This window comes from Phyllostomus hastatus, unplaced genomic scaffold (genome assembly GCF_019186645.2).
Source record: "Phyllostomus hastatus isolate PE091 unplaced genomic scaffold, TTU_PhHast_1.1 phas_contig_40, whole genome shotgun sequence".
Lineage (NCBI taxonomy): Eukaryota > Metazoa > Chordata > Mammalia > Chiroptera > Phyllostomidae > Phyllostomus > Phyllostomus hastatus.
In genome coordinates, this window is record NW_025333872.1 from 6,738,581 (window position 1) to 6,756,676 (window position 18,096).

The following is an 18,096-nucleotide window of genomic DNA, read 5'->3' on the forward strand; positions in this document are numbered from 1 at the left end:
GAGACAACGTAGACACCCAATTCACCCCACCTTTGGGATGCGGGAAGAAACCTGAGTCCCTGGAGAAAACCCAGGCAAACTACACAGACAGTGGCCCCGCCGAAAATAATTTTATTTCCTCATTAATGTTATAAGGAAACAACATTGAACGAACACTATTATTCAAGAACGTGTCATATAAAGAATGGTGCTAAATCCTCTCCGAGGTTTATCTTGTTTAAATATCACAGGACCATTTGAGGTATTGCCATCCCCATCGTAGATGAGGAAATTGAGAATTAGGGAAGTAAGTAATTTGGTGAAAGTCACACGACTCCTGAGTGACCTAGTCAGGGCTGAGAGCCAGGCATGCTGCCTTCGCAACACACTCTCTGAACCAAACTCTATCCTGTATCGCCTGTCATGAAACACTCTGTGTGGGGGGGAGGGGGGGCGGTGAGGGGAGGTAGAAGATGTACAGGGGATAAACAGCTGTGGAAGCAGACTTAGGGTGGTGAACACAACACAATATATACACATGATGTGTTCTAGAACTGGGCACCTAAAGCCTGTAAAGCCAATGCACCACAGTAAATTCAATAAAGAAGTGAAAAGAAAAAACAACCTTCTTTGAAAACCTGATTTGAAGCTGCTGCCTAATATTCACTAATACAAATACACGGAACATGAATTCATGTAACCCTTCCCCTAGCATCGAACAGTTAGGTTGCTTCCAGTTGCTTTTTAAATGTAACACTTCAAAGAACACTTTTGTGCATAAATCTTTGTCTTGTAATGACCGAATCTCTTATTATTTCATTAGGGTATATACCTAGGTGGGAAGTTTTAGGGTCTAAATGACACCTAGCTAAAATTTGTGGAGCCATTGAAAATGTCATTTATAAAAAGTAAATTTTTTAAAGGGGGGGTTTATGTGACAGTGCAAGGAATATATGGGAAATCTTTGGACCTTCTGCTCAGTTTTGCTGTGAACTTGAAACTATTCTAAGAAAAATAAATTCTGCTTCAAAGGGGCGGTGAGATAACACGGAAATAAGTTCACCGGGCTGTTTGGCTACGATAGAGCCAGCCATCAAGAGACAGTTCAAGCCCTGGCTCTGCCGCCTGCCAGCCACACGGCCCTGGACAGGCCACTCAGTCTCTCTGAGCCCCAGGTGCCTCACCTGTGAGACAGAGCCCACAGCCATTGGGCGGACGGAATGAAATGCTGTGTATTAAGTCCTTGACATACTACCTCACGCTTTGTGTCCTGTAGATGGCAGGGCCGGTGACTGGGAAAAGGCTCTTCAGATGGGAGGGAGTGTGAGCACGCAGCTGCTGCTGTGGGAGGGGTGCCCTGAGTTTCCTGGCCCTGTGAGAGAGAATCAGGTTTGGGGGCTGGGGTGGAGTGGGAGGGGCCCCTCGAGAGGGAAACGGCTCCGTGGTGGAGCAGCTGAGGTGCAGCTGGGCCTGTGGCCTGGGAGGCAGTCTTGTGGGTGCCTCCTCCCCCAGCCCACACCTCAGGTCTGCAGCTGTGTCCTGCCTCCTCTCAGGTGGGCCATGGCTGGGACTTGGCTGCTGCTTCTCCTGGCCCTCGGGTGTCCAGCCCTGCCTACAGGTGAGTCCCCTCCCTGCATCCTTCTCTGTGCCCTACTCCTCTGCCCCAAGCCCCACTCCCTCTGGGCCTCCGGGTGTGGGTGAGATGAAGGGAGGCAGAACAGAGGGGCCTTTGGGGCCGCCTGGAGAGGGTCTCACCAGAAGGCCATCTTCCCCTTCCCCATCGTACTCTGCCTCCCAGCTACCTTGCTCAGGGGTCCCAAGTCCTGCTCCCCTGGAGCCCACAGTGTTTGCAGGGAGAGTGGTCGCCTCTTGGAGGTACAGAGAAACAAGAGCAAGCTGGATGGGTGTCCATGGGCGTCAAGGTGGGTTAGCCAGGGCTCTATTATGTGATATAGGGTGATGGGACATGGGCAACCTGGTAAGGTCCTCTCCTGTCCTTCCAGTCCAGGTCTCCTGCCCTCAGCATGTCCTATCCCAACAGGGCTCAGAGTGTCTCCTGTCCACTCCCAGCTCCCTCTTATCAATGGCTCTCAGGAGAAGTCCCAAGGCCTCCTTACTTCCCAGGTATACTTACCCCCAGTCCTCCAAAGATCAATGCTGGAACCAAAGGACTCAAATTTTGAGAATTCCAGCTTAATCTAGAAGCATATGAATATTTGTACATGTGAGGTGAGGGGAAGTCCTTGACCATTGCATTAGGACATCTCCTTGAGCTAAAGCTGGCCCCCAGCGTGCCACCAGCTCTTCCTCCTAAGGAGACGAGCCACACTGATGTGGAACAGGGCATGCCCAATGCAGAAGGCCTGAGCTCTGGCGAGGAAGCAGCCAGGGTTAGGAGGAGCAATCCTGGGAGGCTTTGTGGAGGAGGTAGATGCTTAACTTCACTTGGGGAGTGTCTCTGTCCGTGTAACTGAAAGGCTCCAGTTGTGGTTCTTGGAGCTCACACCCAGCCCTGTTTGCGCCCTCGGTTAGTGATACCTTCCTAACACTGGTGTTGATAATAATATGACTACTCGTCTCCACAGTGTTTCACGTTCATGAACTTTATTCTTCACAACACTCTTGTGGGGCTGGCGTTATCAACCCCACGCTATTGATGGGATCTTTAGACTCAGTATATTGAGTGAATGAGACAAACCAACTCTGTCTGAGGCCACAACCCAGGCTTGGCCCACCGTGTTACTAGCAAAATCTCAGTCATCCTTCCAGGTGGAGTGATGGGTGGGGTCTGGAGTCAGAGATCGTTCAAATCTTGAGTGGGCTACTTACCACCCGTGTGCTACTAGGTCGGTTATTTGACCTTCAGGAAATCTCACATGAGCACCCCCCACAACCCCACAAGGTACCCTGGCACCCTTCCTGCATCTTTGGCATCTCTTTGCCCTTGGTGCACTTAATCACAGCTTTAATTTGTTTGGAGGTTTTCACCTTTAAGGTTTAATTTACATGAACAAATATCCAACTATTCAAAAATAACATCTTTTTAAAAAGATTTTATTTATTTATTTGTAGAGAGATGGGAAGGGAGGAAGTGAGAGAGAAACATCAATGTGTGGTTGCCTCTCACGCGGCGCCCACTGGGGACCTGGCCTGCAACCCAGGCATGTGCCCTGACTGGGAATTGAACTGGCGACCCTTTGGTTTGCAGCCCATGCTCAATCCACTGAGCTATACCAGCCAGGGACAAAAATAACATCTTGTTATATGTTAAATGAGTCCTCTTTGCTGAAAAGAATAAGTTTATGGAAAATAAGGGCTATTAGGGAAAATATAGGACAGAGGTTTGCAGGGTCTATAGGACTTGTTTTTGTTTTTTTAATTATGAAATAGTACAGACATGCCCTTTAAATAGGTGGCTTGTACAGTATATGAATTATATCTAGACACAGCTGGTAAAAGACAAAACAAAACACTGCAGCCCTGGCTGGTGTGGCTCAGCTGAGTGGAACATCATCCTGTGCACCAAGAGGTGGGGGGGCTAGTTCCTGGTCAGAGCACACACCTAGGTTGCGGGTTCAATCTCCGTTCAGGGTGCATATGGGAGGCAAGCAATCGATGTTTCTCTCTCTCCCCCTTCCTTTCTCTCTGAAATCAATAAACATACTGTATTAAAAAACACACACACTACAGACTTACAGAATACAATCTAGAATAATACAATAAACACCTGTACATACTCCACCTAGATTAACAAATGGTTAAAATCCTGCCTATTTGAATCAAACTTATATATTTAATTGTATTTATTTTTTTTTTATTTTTGAGAATGTGTTTATTAAAGCTGGGAGCACTGAAACAAGGAAGGGCCTAGCATAGAAGCAGCAACAGGAGCACCTGGGTGGGGCTGTCTCAGCTCACTGGGAAGTCTGAGACAAGGGGCCTTGGAGACAGGCTCAGGGGGTCAGCCCAGGGGGAGCTGTGCCACTCACCGCTCCCCAGGTTGCAAGTTTCGTGGGGACCCTTAGAGTTTAGGAGGTGCATGCCTGTGGGGGAAAGTGAGTTGGGTGTTTGTTTGCTTGTTTGTTTAAAGATTGTATTTATTTATTTATTTATAATTTTATTTATTTATTTTTAGAGAGGGAAGGGAGGGAGAAAGAGAGAGAGAAACATCAATGTGTGGTTGCTGGGGGCCGTGGCCTGCAACCCAGGCATGTGCCCTGACTGGGAATAGAACCTGCGATGCTTTGGTTCGCAGCCCATGCTCAATCCACTGAGCTATGCCAGCCAGGGCATATTTATTTATTTTTAAAGAGAGGGGAAGGAAGGGAGGGAGAGAAAAAAGTGTGCCAGAGAAACGTGGATGGGCTGCCTCCGGCATGTCCCCAGGAGGGGACCTGGCCCACGAGTTAAGCATGTGCCCTGACTGGGAATCAAACTGGCAAATTTTCGGTTTGCAGTCTGTGGGATGATGCCAACCCACTGAGCCACGCTGGTCAGGGCTGGTTTTGTTTTGTCTTGTTTTCTTTTGCTTTGCTTTGTTTTGTTTTTAAAGAAACAAAAAAGCTACAGCTACTTTTGAAGCCCCTTTGATCTCGTTCCAGATCACGTTTCCTTGCCTTCCTCCCCAGAGGCAACCTCTCTCCTGAGGCTGGCACAACAGGGTATGGTGTGTTTATGCATCTGCTGTCTTTCCATGAGACTGAGTTCCGTGAAAGCAGGGACAATATATTAATTGATGTATCCCCAGTGCCTTGCATGGACAGGTTCAAATATGACAGAGAGGTGATGAAAAGATGGAATGGGTGGATGAACAGATGGACAGATGGACCGATGGATGGATGGACATAGAGATGGAAAGTACAACAGATGTAGGAAACACGGGTGAGGGAAGAAAGGATGGGTGAGCAGATTGGTGAATAAAAGGATGGAGGGAAGGAAGGGTGTTTAGATGGAGAAATGCAAGGAGAGAGGGATGGTTGAGAAGATGGACAGATAGATGGGTGGCAAAAGGACAGATGGAAGCACAGAGACCTACAGTGAGAGACTGGCCTGGGTGGGGGTGCAGGGGGAGGCACGGACAGATCCAGTCCCCCACAGGCACGTGCTTTCTTACAGGTGTGGGCGGCACACCCTTCCCCTCTCTGGCTCCCCCAATCACACTGCTGGTGGACGGGAAGCAGCAGATGCTGGTGGTCTGCCTGGTCCTTGATGTTGCTCCCCCTGGCCTTGAGAGCCCCATCTGGTTCTCAGCTGGCAATGGCAGTGCACTGGATGCCTTCACCTACGGCCCTTCCCCAGCCGCGGACGGTACCTGGACTAGCCTGGCCCAGCTGTCCCTGCCTTCTGACGAGCTGGCATCCTGGGAAACCTTGGTCTGCCACACCGGGGCTGGGGCTGGGGACCACAGCCAGAGCACACAGCCCCTACTGCTGTCAGGTGGGGATGGCGCCTGGGGCTCTGTGGGTGCTCTCTACCCCTTTCACACACCCTGGAACCAGGGCATGGTGGGAGGGAAGGCAGGGCCACACCATGGGGGCACGAAGGGTGTCCAATGCCAGCCATCTAGATGAAGTGATGCCTGGGTCCAGGGCAGGGTCACCTCGGGGCCCTGAGTCCTGGGATTTGTGACTGTGATATCTCGTTCAACTCCAGCCTCTGATGCATGACTTCTGAGAGGTAATAATGCCTCCTTTCTCCTGGGATTGAGGTATATATCAAGGCATATACATATATTTGTATGTACATATATACACACACGTCAAAATATATATATATATAAATATATATATATATATATGCCCTATTACCTAGGGCTAAACTCTCTCTCTCTCTCTCTCTCTCTCTCTCTCTCTCTATATATATATATATATATATATATATATAGGATTAGTATCTATGTATCACCCTATATACGACACCCTACCTATTAGAACTAAACCATAATTAAATAATAAAATGCTACCACTTACTTAATCAGTGTTACTCTGTGCCGGGCACTATTGCAAACACTTTACATTTATGAAGTAGGTCATATAATTTTTCTCATTTTACAGGCACAGAGAAGTTAAGTAATATGTCAAATCCGGCCATTATTATTACTTTATTAATAACCAGATGACTGACTTCCTCTTTTTTGGATTATGTTAGTTTTGTGACCTTCCAAATTGCAATGTTTGTTGAACAAATGCCCTGCCTTCCAAAGAAGGCTGCTGAGAAGATCCATTCCATGTCTAAAAGTGCTCAGGCACCTCAGCCTTGGCAGGGGAGGGGCGGGGGGAGGAACAGAACCGGGGACAGAAGGGAGTGAGGGAGACCTGGGCCCCTCCAGGACTTGCAGCCAAGGAGCTCAGGGTCCCCACTGCTGGCTGATTCCTCCGTCCACCCAACATGCCAAGAACACTGCACTGCTTTGGGGCTGGGGCACAGCCCACCCCAAATCTCACTCCCTTCTCCTTGGCTGGCAGGAGAGATTCCCTCAGCTAGGACCTGCCTCTGGGAACCCCTTACAGGTGAGTACTGGGGACCAGGACCTCGGGCTCTGTTGGGCTCTGGCCTGACGGGTCCTACTGGGGGATGGGAGGTGTTCCCTCCGAGGCTGCCTTGTTGGGCTGGTGCACTGGACAGCCAGGGTCTCTGTCCACCAGTGTGGGAGATCCTCTGACCCCAGCCCAATTCCCGGACACCGAATGGGAAGCACAGGTGAGAGCAGACAGAAGGGTTCTTGAAGCTCTCCTTGGACAGCCTAGATGAACAGTCTCAGCATCAGAGCCTTGGGAGACTCTTGGGAGAGTGTCTGGGTGGTGGAAAGTCCCACCACCCGCTGGACAGAGAGTCACCAATCGGGTTCTCTTCCTGACCGAATAAGACTTTTGAGCTGGTTCCTCTTTGCACCGAATGCTGATTCCTGCTTGGCCTACATCCCCCTGGTTTTGGAGGAATAAAATAAAATAAAGGCTAGGCACATATTTGTTATTGTTACCAGTAAGAGTTGAGGTTAGACACCAGGAAGGACTTTCCCTGAATTTGGGGGACGTCACAGAGGAGGAGCGGCAAGAGCAGAAGACAAAGCCCTCTTATCAGGTGAACGCTGGGGGCGGCGGGTTGTGAGGAGCCCGCAGGCTCTCAGCCTCTCCTTCTCCCTCCCGCAGGGACTCCGGACGAGGTACTGCGGCTCGGGGCGTTACGGCTGCTGCTGTTCAAGCTGCTGCTATTTGACCTGCTCCTGACCTGCAGCCGCCTCCGCGCCCATACCGCCGCCTGGGGGCACCCGCCTGGGGAGTCCCGCCCGCTGGACCCCGGCTTCTCCACCCCTGCCCTGGGCCCGCAGCGTCGGCCGCCAGCAGAACCCTGCGCTCGCACCGACTGGAGTCACCGCAGTGAAAGGGGCATCGCAGGCCAAGGGCAGCCTGGGGCCGGCTGCAGGGTTCACACTCGCCCTCCGGGTCCGGGTCCGCATCCCAGCAGGAGCCCAGTCTGGGAGGAGGGGGCACTCTCCACCCACCCAGCCTGGGCCTGGTGCTCAGGACCCGCGCCCAGGTTCCCTACCTCTTGCCTTGGAAGATTTGTGTGTGACCTGCCTCCTCCCGCAGCCCAGAACTTCCTAGGGGCGAGGCTGTCTCCACCTTCCGACCGAGACCCTTCTGAGAGAAAAGGCTGCGGGTCTCTCATCAGACTGGGAGCCCCTGGAGGGCTGTGACTGACCCAGGCACTGGGACCTGTGAGGTGCAGATAACTGAGGACTATTAAAGGAGAATTTAAGCGGCACAAGCAAATGAAAAAAAATATATGTATTTTAATTCATGTCTTCTCTGGGAGGAGGGAATTTAGCAGATTTCAAGGGGGCAGAAATCTGGGAAGGCTGCCCTGGGGAAGAGGGTTTACTGAGGGCAAGACCCTAGGAATTGCAGAGTGGGGCTAGGGGTTGAGGAGGACTCTATCCCTCCTCTGTCTCCTTGCGCCACAGCCAGGCATGGGACAAGGCCCCTTCTGTCTCCTCACCCTGGCCCAACGCAACGCCTTGAGAGGTCAGGGCAAGGAGCCCAGGAAGCCACGAACAGGGCCAGGATCCCAGAGTAACGGGGGTCTGTCCAATGCCAAGAGCTCTGATGGTAATTCCAAACTTACACATTATGAATCAATTAAGGGTCATTATTCATTTCACAAACATTTACTGAGCAACAACTCCGAGCCAGGTACTACAGAGGTTTTTGTTTTGTTTTGTTTCCTAAAGAGGGTTTTTGCACTGACAGACTATGAGGCTCCTGGAGTGGAGTGTAACCTTCGTGTCCCCCGTTTCTCCAGCACTGCCAGGAAATCCAGCCTTTCCCAGAGGTTCCTCTCAGTAACCAGCCCAAGAATCTCTGGGTGCTTTCACGTGAATCTAAATGTCCCCTGGGCAGCACAGGACATTTACTGGATAAATGGTGCTACCTTCACCTTCCCCCAAGGTGTAGGAGGAGAACTATGCTCTTAACACTGCCCACCCCCCATGTGGTGTCAATGACACCTCCAGCTTCTTGAGCTTCTGTGCCCTCTGAGCTGCTGGCCCATGAAAACCCTCAGTCTCCTCCACTGCCCACCTCTCACCAACCTGTGGGAAGATTCCTCCACCTCTTTTTGGAGTATTTGGGGTGGGTGGGAGTGTCCCACAACCTCTAGGGGTGAATCTGTCCACCATGCCCACAGGGCCTGATCCTTCCCTGACAATCAGACTGAGAAGGGCGGAGGCTGGGTCAGGGAGGGGGCACGTCTAGTCACGGCCTCAGACTTTATCCAGTCATCACCCCTTCCCAGCTTTCAGTCCAGATGCTGAGCTTCTTGCCTCAGTAAATGTCCTCTCATTCTGGAAGCAGGGTTTCCCTTAGTTTCAAAACCCCTCTCCATTTTGTTCCAATTACTCCAATCCTGCCCTGCTCCGAACTATAAATCCCCACTGACACTGGCTTACTGTTATTTTCCAGGAGGGCTCCTGGATCTAGGTATTAATAAATGAAGTCCTTGACTTCTGGGAACTCAGAATCCAAAGAAATAAATAATAGGGCATTAGAGGACTAACGTTACACACTACAAAGAAAGTTAATGCGTTTACTTTTTACAATCTGCCCGATGAGCTTTAAGTCCATTAACCTTTCTGAACTTCCAAGCAACAGGCAAGCCTTGAATAGCCGCTAGAAAGATCACTTGGTCGTCATATAGCTAGAAATTGAGGCTCAGGTAGGAAGGGATGTGTTCCGAGTTCTCACTGGGACAAACCTAGGGTCCTTGGGCATTAAGAAAGCTATTTAAAGGCTGGAGACTGTTTGAGTCGCCCTCTTCTCACTCACAGCGCCTACCAGACTGGCTGGCAATAAAAATAATAATAATAAAATTTAAAAACGGGTGCTCAGTAAGAGCTCTCGCTGCATTATGGCCCCAGCAGGGAAGTGACGTGAAAGCAGGCGGAGAAGGCAGTGAAGACCGCTTTCCTCAAGTCTTCTAGGACCAGCACGCCCCACCCCCGCCGATTCAGGCCCTGCGGGCTGCTTCCTATCCCCGCGTCTTAGTCCCCTAGCCCCTCCCAGAGCCTCCGTTAGGGTGTGGGGAAAGATGTTGCCATTGGTCACTGAGGACACCATCCGCTCTTTTATTGGTCCAAACCGAGAAAAGATCATCCTTCCATTTGCTAGAGGACGAACCCCGAAAAGCCCATTGGCTGCGCAGTCCATCGGCCTTCGTCGGCTCCGGGGGCAGGCACGGCGGCTGGAGGAGGGTGCGGGCCGGGGCTCCCCGGTGCCCGGGTTAAGCCGGGGCACGTGTGCAGTGCCAGAAGCGGCTCCCAGAAGCCACCCAGCACGCGCAGCCGTGGGAAGCGCAGCCCTCCGAGTCGGGTCCCGCTGGGCCATGGAGCCCTTGCCTGAGCCCGCACCCCAGCCTGGGACCCGCAGGCTTCTGCTTCTGCTTCTTCCCCTGCTGCTGCAACTGTCCACCCCGGAGCTGGGCCCGAGCCAGGCCCAAGCCGAGGAGACCGACTGGGTTCGGCTGCCCAGCAAATGCGAAGGTGAAGGGGCGGGGCCCACGGGAGTGTCTTGCTGGAGGGGCAGGGTTTATGGAGAATACTCTGGCGGTGAAAGGTGCTGCTGGCTCCCGAGCAGGTCTCTCCATTCATTTAACCTACTGTGTGCCTAGAGCTCTGTGCGGGACGCTGGGGATACAGGGCTGGGCGAGAGATCAGGTCTCGGTGCACCTGGAGCTCACAAATCGTTTAGAAACAACAACAACAACAACAAAAAAGCAAAACCAAACCAAACCTAGTTATCATCCAGGGTAGTAGGTGCCGCGATAGACGAGGTACAGGGCTTTGGGGGCCGGGTGAGGAGCACTAGTTCACCCGCTCCCAGAGATGGGAAAGGCGGGGCATAGAGAGAAGTCAGGAAAGGCTTCGTATTGGAAGCACAAGAGTAACTAGGAGTTAGCCTGGTGAAGAGAAGTAAAAAGAGAGGGTCCCACTCAGGAAACGACAAGTGGAAAGGCCAAGTTTGAGGAACTGAAAAGATTTATATGACTAGCTGAGGGGAAGGAGAACCTGAAATCCCCCTCTTCGTGCCCTCAGCAAATGAAACCTAATTTGCATAGTTGGCTGTCTCCCTCACTAGCTTTGAGCTCCTTGAAAACGGACTTTCTCTCAGGTATTTTTTGAATAAATACAAATAAATGGGGGACTGTGGATATATGTGAAGGAAGGAGGAGGGTCTGAAGCCTAAGGAGTAACTTTAAGAGAAAAATAGAGCTTGGGAGAGCTAGGTGAGGGAGGGAGATTTCAGGGATATGGAAAAAGGGAGCATCCTGATGCCAGAGGGTAGGATTCAGAGAGAGAGAAGTGCTGGCACACACAGCAGGGACCCAGGACTGTGAAGGGCCTACCCGTTCTCGTTTATTCTTTTTTTTTTTTTTAATTGATTGATTTTTAGAGAGAGAGGGGAAGGGAGACAGAAACATCAATGTGTTGTTTCATTTATTTATGCACTCACTGGTTGCTTCTTGCATGTGCCCTGACCGGGGGTCAGACCTGCAACCATGGCATGTCAGGATGCTGCCCTAAGCAACCAAGCTGTATGGCCAAGTCAGGGCTACCTTTTCTTCCTTCTCTCCATTCCTCCTTAGGCCTTTATGGTCAGTCACTCCTTTCTTTTCACCTCCCTAACCCCAGGCCATCCAGAAAGTTGACTGTATATCTGTTTCATCCCAATTCAAAGCAGACAGCAGACCAGATGTTCCCTGAGCACTGGGAAGTCGGGGGGTGGGGGTTGCTGTTGTGGGACACACAGACCTCCCGTGGGCGAGATTAAAGGGGAGATGCCTCAGAGCTGGGCCAGCTTCACCGTTATGCCCTGGTGCGCAGTCCAGCCGCATCCTCTCCCGCTGTCCCTTGAACCGGCAGGCAGAGGGTTGTGCCTTCCTTTCACTCTCCCTCTAGTCCTAACGGACATCCTTTGGAGCTTTCACTTCCTCTTCTCTGTTTTCTATGTTACACTGATACCAAAGCGCCCCTACTGTTTCTCTTATTATTCTCATAGCTTAAGAAGCTCGCATTTCTTTTTCTTAGAGGTATTCACAGACTCATAAAATGATAGAACTGGCAAGGATCTTTGAGAGTATTCTTGTCCAGTCTTATTTTGGAGGTAACTGGTAAAGGTTACTTTAAAAGGGATTTGCAGTCACAGGAAGGCTGGGCAAATTCCAACCCTTAGGCTTTTCTTAATAGTGTATTTACTTTTCTTGATCATTGTTCCACCTTTGTTATTAAATGCTGACTGCATCTGGCCCACAAAGCCTGCCTCCTGGCTCAGTAGCCTCACTGGAACAGGCCCTGGCGCACAGAAAGGAGAAGCTGCCCAGAAAAAGAGTAGGTAGACGTCCGTGGGGGTCTGGGGTCTGTGCCATGAGTCTCCTTGAAGTGGTTTTGGGCGGCATCTCCAGAAGGGGTCTTAAAGAATTAAGGTTTGGAAGAATTGAGTAGCAAGATTGTGGCTACTGAGTATAAGAGAGATGAGTTGATGGGTTCCAGCCTCCTGAGCCTAGAATACTGCATGTTGAGGTGTGGGAGAAGGGGGCAGAGGAGCCGGGAAAATGATGGCCTGGCACAGAGTACAGGACAGAAGAGGGGAGGGAGCCCAGATGGTCCTGGATAGAGAGCCAGGGAGCTGAGACACCCTCGATTCACCGCGGACTCTGAGATCACCAGCTCTTATTTTGGAATTTTTGTGCATTCCAAGTTCTCCAAGCCATCTAGTAATGTATGTGTTACAAAATTTTACCAAGCAAGCCTCCAGGGGGTGTATTCATTTTAGTGATAAATTGGCTTTCTACCTAACTCTGCTGTGTAACAACACTGATGGCATTTAGTCTGCAGACCATATTCTGTTCAGATGCATCAGAAGCTGCTCAACCACAAACAGTCTCTCTCGGCAATATTCACCGTGTATCTAACACGTACAGAGTCCCAGACTGGAGGAATACCGAAAAAGTCCAGGCCGTGACGCTCACTTTGGGCATTCTTGTAGTCTAATTGGAGAGGCACATGAAATGACCAAAGACCCTTAGTAAGAACATGGGTTCTGCACAGTCTCAGAATGAAATTAAGAGCAAGTGGGATTTGTTCAGAAAGGCTTCCTGGGCGGAGGTGCTTTTATGGTGAGGTTGGGATCGCTGGCAGGAAAGCCTCGAAGGCCCTAGAGGGCACTAAGCCCTTTCCTAAGGCCTGAGGCACCCCACACTTCAGTGATGGCGCTCCTTATGCAGTGAAAATTATTTGTTTATACTTCTTTCGAACTTTGTTTTTATTTCTGTGTTCCCAGGCAGTGCCCAACACATGGGAGTTGCTTAATAATTATTTGTGGAAGAGTAAGAGGAAATGAGGAAATAAATGTACAGAAACAGTAGAAACAAGGCCTGTGGAGGGAATTGAACAAATTAACTTCGCAGGGATAGAGAGCTGGGGTTGTCACAGCATATGAAACCCAGTGAAGAAACAGTCATAAAAGACATTTGGGGGACAACTGGGGCAATTTGAATGTAGAGTAAGTATTAGATGATCTTGGGATTATTGTTAATTTTCCAAGTATCAAAATTGTTTCATGAGTAGGTAGAAGGTCCTTGTTCTCAGAAGGTGCACGTGACATATTTAGGGATGAAAGATGGTGATGTCTGTAGTGTTCCTAATGGTTTAGCAGGAGCAGTGCATCCAGGTGTGGGAAAACTCAGGTTTACCGTTGTGAGTATGCAAAACAGTTATTCCTGTGTTATTTATTGTAATGACTAAGTCTACTTGGCCCGCCCCGTACACTGTTGCTACATTATCTCATTGTTGTATGTTACATATTGGAGAGAGCCATTGGTGCATCATAACCATTGGTGCAATGGTTATTGTTGAATATGAATGGAAGGTATATATTCGTTGTACTCTTTCAGCTTTTCTGTGTGTTTGAAAACTGTAAAGGAAAAATGATTGTGGGGAGCAAAGGGGCGGGATGGAGCTAGGAGAAATGAAGTGAGTGCGGGATAAGGGCCAAGAGTGGACATGGGGCCATGGACCTTGAGGCCAAGTTTCACCCAGTGAACGCCATTCGGTGGTCTAGTGCTATCCCCTTCTCTGCGCCGAACACTGACTGACTCAGCCCATTCTGGGAGAGGCATGCACTTGAGTCTGTTTTGCTGGGAGCTGGCTGCCAACAGACATGTGTACTCAGTAGGCTGTGCTGTGTCTCCCTCCCCCAGTGTGTAAATATGTCGCTGTGGAGCTGAAGTCAGCCTTTGAGGAAACTGGCAAGACCAAGGAGGTCATTGACACAGGCTATGGCATCCTGGACCGAAAGGCCTCCGGCGTCAAATACACCAAGTCGTAAGTGAACGGGGACCCACTGGCCTGGCCTGCTTTGTTCCTCAAGGCTTCAGCAGCTTGGAGCTCCTTTCTCCCTTCTAGCCAGGCAGACCAACCACAGGGAGGCAGTTCTCACCGAGACCTGAATGTGCACATTGGTTCTACCCCGAGCTAATTGGACGGCTTTCTTCCATCCCTTAACCTCTCTGGGCTTCAGATTCCTCATCAGTAAAAGAAGGACTGTTGGGCCTTATCAGTGATTCCCAAACTCTTAGATTTCATAGACCAGTGCAATTTTAAGAATACTGGTAACATACAATTACCAACTTTTACTTTTTGCCAGGTATATTAAAAACAAAAAACTTCCATCAGCTATGATCATTCTTTCAAATGCAATATTTTAACATCAAACTTTTATACATTTTACTTTATAAAAAAAATCTACTGACTCATTGAGCTTTAAAAAAAAATTCCTTCCAGTAGAGCTGTTAAAATTTTGTCTCTCTGGTCTGTGTTCCAGCATTTCAGAGTACCCAGACCAGATGACCTATCCTCCTTCCAGCTCTGACTTCCCATTGGTGAGATTCGCAGGTGTTGGGGTAGCAGGGCTGGAGGGACGGACGCTGACCTGCGGGGCTGGGAGGGGACTCAGCCCCTTGCGCTGCTGTCTCGGCAGGGACTTGCGGTTAATCGAAGTCACTGAGACCATTTGCAAACGGCTCCTGGACTACAGCCTACACAAGGAGCGGACTGGCAGCAACCGGTTTGCCAAGGTGGGGCTGGCTTGTCCTTCCTCCTGCTGGGCTCGGCCTGCGTGTGGCTGAGCGCATCTGTCGGCGTGGGTGCGATTTGCAGATCCTGCCCGAGGAGCTGCCCTTCTTGGCTTCTTCCCATTCTATGGGGATTGCTGTTCGCACCCCTCCTCTGCTGGGTGGCCTGACTTTTCCATGGCAATAGGCACATTCGTGATGGCCTGGGCTTGCCCGTCAGGGTCCTGCTTCGGTCTCAGACAGGCAGAAATGCTCCCAGGCGCAGCCCCCAGGAGGACCGAAAGCACGTGTGCGGGAGACGTTGCGCTGTAGGGCTTAGAGACGTCAGACGACCCCTAGCGGGCGGTGACTACTGTCCCTCCTCTGGCCCGCAGGGCACCCACCCTGACCTCCATCAGGGTGCCTCTGTGCCATTTAAGGCGTTTAATGTGTGGATAAATGCGCCTCTCCCCGGGCAAGGAGCTTTTTACAGCACAGTGCACATGTCTTCATCTCTGCATCTTCGGTGCCTGGCACATTTCTCTGCGGAAGTCCCCTCCTGGCAAAGGGGATAAGTGAGAAACCCCTGGGGAACCCAGAGGGATAGGGTCAAGCAACAGAAGTCTTAGGTTTTATCTTTAAAATTTGTATGCATTTTGTACCCTAGTTGGTGATAAATTAATGTTTGCTTCAATGGAAAAAAATTTAAAATTATTTTCCATAACAAGAAAATGAGAAGCAACCTGACCATCCACCGGTAGGGGAGTGGTAAATAAATCGGTGTGGCTGTCCAAGGGACTGTTCCACGCCTAAAAAACCAAGAATGGGGTAGCTCTTCACCAACCGAACTAAAATTATCTCCAAGGTGTGTTATTAAATTTTAAAAAGGCAAGGTGCATAGTAATGATTCATTGCTGCTTGTGTAAATGTGCGCGTGGAGGAGAGGAGGGTGTATTTGTACACATTATCTCTGGAAAGATAGATAGTATGGTGTGTCTGGGAGAAACCTAGGTAGCTGGCAGAAATGTTTTTTATAGAGCAGAGAGTCTTCCCTGCCTTGCCTATGCCCTCTTCCCACCACGGAAAGACACCAGCCCTCGGAAGAACCTGGGTGGGGAGTGTGCCCAGCCACAGTGAGGAAGAGCCGAGACAAACTTATTTCCTGGAAAAGGAGTACTTGTTCAAAGGGCCTGGGGGCCACCGCAGGTCTTTTGCAAAGGGTGAGGGGTGGGGAGGCAGGACAGGGTGTGTGTGTGGGGGGGGGTTAGGGGAGGTAGGCCTAAAAGAGGGGAAAGGAAGGAGAGGTCAAGTGTGACAAGCCTGGGGGGTCTTGACACCTCAGAGCGAGGTCCTTGGGCTTCCGACACCACCTGGAGAGGAGGGCTGGGGGCGGAGGAGCGACCCTGCCTCTCACGTCTGGTCGCCTCCTCCAGGGCATGTCAGAGACTTTTGAGACGCTGCACAACCTGGTACACAAAGGGGTCAAGGTGGTGATGGACATCCCCTATGAGCTGTGGAACGAGACCTCTGCAGAAGTGGCGGACCTCAAGAAGCAGGTACAGGCCATTCGGCCCTCAGGGATGGGTGAGGGTTGGTTCCGCTGCTGAGGAAGGCCACCAAGAGTTGGGGGACTTTGGTCCTTTCACCTGTCTGGCTTCAGTTTCCTCGGGAGAATCACAGCCACCTGCCCACCTTGTGGTGGGTTGTGAGGCTCAGCTGAGCTCCTCTGGACGGCAGTCGATACTGGGCTTTGCCAATTCTTGGTGTTGTGGTTGACAGTGCGACGTGCTGGTGGAAGAGTTTGAGGAGGTGATCGAGGACTGGTACAGAAACCACCAGGAGGAGGATCTGACTCAGTTCCTCTGTGCCAACCACGTGTTGAAGGGCAAGGACACCAGTGAGTCTGAGCAAGGGAGCGGGTAGGGGGGTTGGCCTTCAATTTCATCGTTTGCTTTCCCTCAGGAGAGGTGGGTGGGCAGAGGATGGAAAAGAAATAAGAAGTAGAATTCATTGTAGGATCTCTGCTCTCGGGGAGCTTGATGTGACAGGGCAGGGTAAGAGGCACCAACACCAGGTGCAAAATAACACTCAGAGAACTCAGGTGCCCCCGGAGGGGCCCGGGGGCCACAGTGAGGTGGAGGTAGTGACGTCGGGCACCAGTTCCAGTTGCTACTCCCCGGGAAGTGCTCCCCACCCAGGAAACCAGTCTGTTGAGGGTGTCTCTCCTCCTCACCCAGGTTGCCTGGCAGAGAAGTGGTCTGGCAAGAAGGGGGACACAGCCACCCTAGGAGGGAAGAAGTCCAAGAAGAAGAGCAGCAGGGCCAAAGCATCTGGTGGCAGCAGCAGCAGCAAACAGAGGAAGGAGCTGGGTGGCCTCGAGGGAGACCCCAGCCCCGAGGAGGATGAGGGTATCCAGAAGGCATCTCCCCTCACACACAGCCCCCCTGATGAGCTTTGAGCCTCACTCAGCACCCCCTGAACCAGTACCCCTGGCACGGAAGTTGGAGAATCTGGGGCCGGGCTCTGGCAGGCAAAGACAGATCTCCCGGCCTCGGGTCCTCCCTGCCTCCTCTGTGTCCTCTCATGTCGAAGACACAACCCTGAGAACAACTCGGATCGGCTGCAGTCTGCCCACACCAATCTTTTCCCTCCAGCAAGCATTTCTGTCTCATCAAGGCTCCAGGCAGGCCCTGTGATTTCAGGACCGCCAGGGACTCCAGACTTAACTCAGGAGGGCCAGGTGTCGCTGGGCCCCAGGACTGGAGCCCTCCGGCGCGTGGGAGGAGGGCACACCTGGCCTCATTGCCCCTCACTCCTGCCCCCACAGGAAAGCAAGACTACAGGCTCCAGCTCCTCCTCTGCTCACCCTCCTGTGGACACCTTGTGCTCTGCCGGGTCCTCCCCAGGGCTCACAGAGTAAAAACCTTTTGGCCTTTTCTGTTCTGATTTCTGAGTCACCTCAGCCCCTCACCTTCCAGCCTTGGGAGCTGAGGATGGGAAGGGGCCAGGCCATTGAGGGGTGAAGGATGGGCATGGGGTGAGGCCCAGCACAGTGCTCCGGCCCCTCCCCTCAGCTGCCCTTGGTCTCCCTGAGCTCCCTGGGACACGAGGGGCATCATTTGTGCCCTGGGCGCCCGGCTGCCCTCACTCCCCTCCTCCTGCCTCTCCTCTCCCCCCAAGGCTTTCTCATTTGCTGTGTAGTTTACTGGTGACTCCACCAGCTCCTGCCCCTCGTTCCCATCGCCATCTGGCCCTGCCTGTTGGTCTTGAACCTTGTTCCCTGATTGATTACTCTCCTCCAGCGGTTGTTCCTGGAGCCTAAAAGGGAGGACACCCCAGTCCTCTAACAGCAGCTGATTACATCATGTTTCCTGGGAGCCACAGGTGACAGGAAGGCTGGCCTCTGGGGAGGCGGGGTGGGACTCAGGCACCTGCCCTGAGGGTAGGAGTCGGGGCTCGCAGTAGCAGTGGTGAGGACAGCTGCATATTCCAAGTGTGTGTTCCCCCTACAGT

General features: G+C 51.5%; 2 protein-coding genes across 4 annotated transcripts; both read left to right on the top strand.

Moving 5' to 3' along the window:
* Positions 1 to 1,484: 1,484 nt before the first annotated feature.
* PTCRA (pre T cell antigen receptor alpha) lies at positions 1,485 to 7,761 on the top strand. Its single transcript, XM_045843926.1, has 5 exons — positions 1,485 to 1,597; positions 4,581 to 4,640; positions 5,095 to 5,415; positions 6,444 to 6,488; positions 7,128 to 7,761. The coding sequence occupies exons 1-5, from the start codon at positions 1,540 to 1,542 to the stop codon at positions 7,673 to 7,675; spliced, it is 1,032 nt and encodes a 343-aa protein (XP_045699882.1). The 5' UTR covers positions 1,485 to 1,539; the 3' UTR covers positions 7,676 to 7,761.
* A 1,905-nt stretch (positions 7,762 to 9,666) lies between these two features.
* On the top strand, positions 9,667 to 17,521 carry CNPY3 (canopy FGF signaling regulator 3). 3 transcript variants are annotated; one of them, XM_045843215.1, is made up of 6 exons: positions 9,667 to 10,015; positions 13,732 to 13,855; positions 14,355 to 14,607; positions 16,017 to 16,139; positions 16,363 to 16,480; positions 16,821 to 17,521. In XM_045843215.1, the coding sequence occupies exons 1-6, from the start codon at positions 9,859 to 9,861 to the stop codon at positions 17,039 to 17,041; spliced, it is 996 nt and encodes a 331-aa protein (XP_045699171.1). In that variant the 5' UTR covers positions 9,667 to 9,858; the 3' UTR covers positions 17,042 to 17,521. The 3 variants fall into 3 exon arrangements, 2 of the variants coding, with proteins under 2 accessions (XP_045699171.1, XP_045699172.1); XM_045843216.1 differs by having other exon boundaries at positions 14,511 to 14,607; XR_006786147.1 differs by lacking the exons at positions 16,363 to 16,480; positions 16,821 to 17,521 and having other exon boundaries at positions 14,355 to 14,412; positions 14,511 to 14,607.
* The last annotated feature ends 575 nt before the right edge of the window (positions 17,522 to 18,096 follow it).

Bases quoted from the DNA above. Each gene is read 5' to 3' on its own strand.
- PTCRA (XM_045843926.1), top strand. From the start codon at position 1,540: ATGGCTGGGACTTGGCTGCTGCTTCTCCTGGCCCTCGGGTGTCCAGCC. The intron at 1,598-4,580 runs GTGAGTCCCCTC...ATCTCGTTCCAG, and splicing joins GTGTCCAGCCCTGCCTACAG to ATCACGTTTCCTTGCCTTCC. The intron at 4,641-5,094 runs GTATGGTGTGTT...GCTTTCTTACAG, and splicing joins CCTGAGGCTGGCACAACAGG to GTGTGGGCGGCACACCCTTC.
- CNPY3 (XM_045843215.1), top strand. From the start codon at position 9,859: ATGGAGCCCTTGCCTGAGCCCGCACCCCAGCCTGGGACCCGCAGGCTT. The intron at 10,016-13,731 runs GTGAAGGGGCGG...TCCCTCCCCCAG, and splicing joins GCTGCCCAGCAAATGCGAAG to TGTGTAAATATGTCGCTGTG. The intron at 13,856-14,354 runs GTAAGTGAACGG...TCTGTGTTCCAG, and splicing joins GGCGTCAAATACACCAAGTC to CATTTCAGAGTACCCAGACC.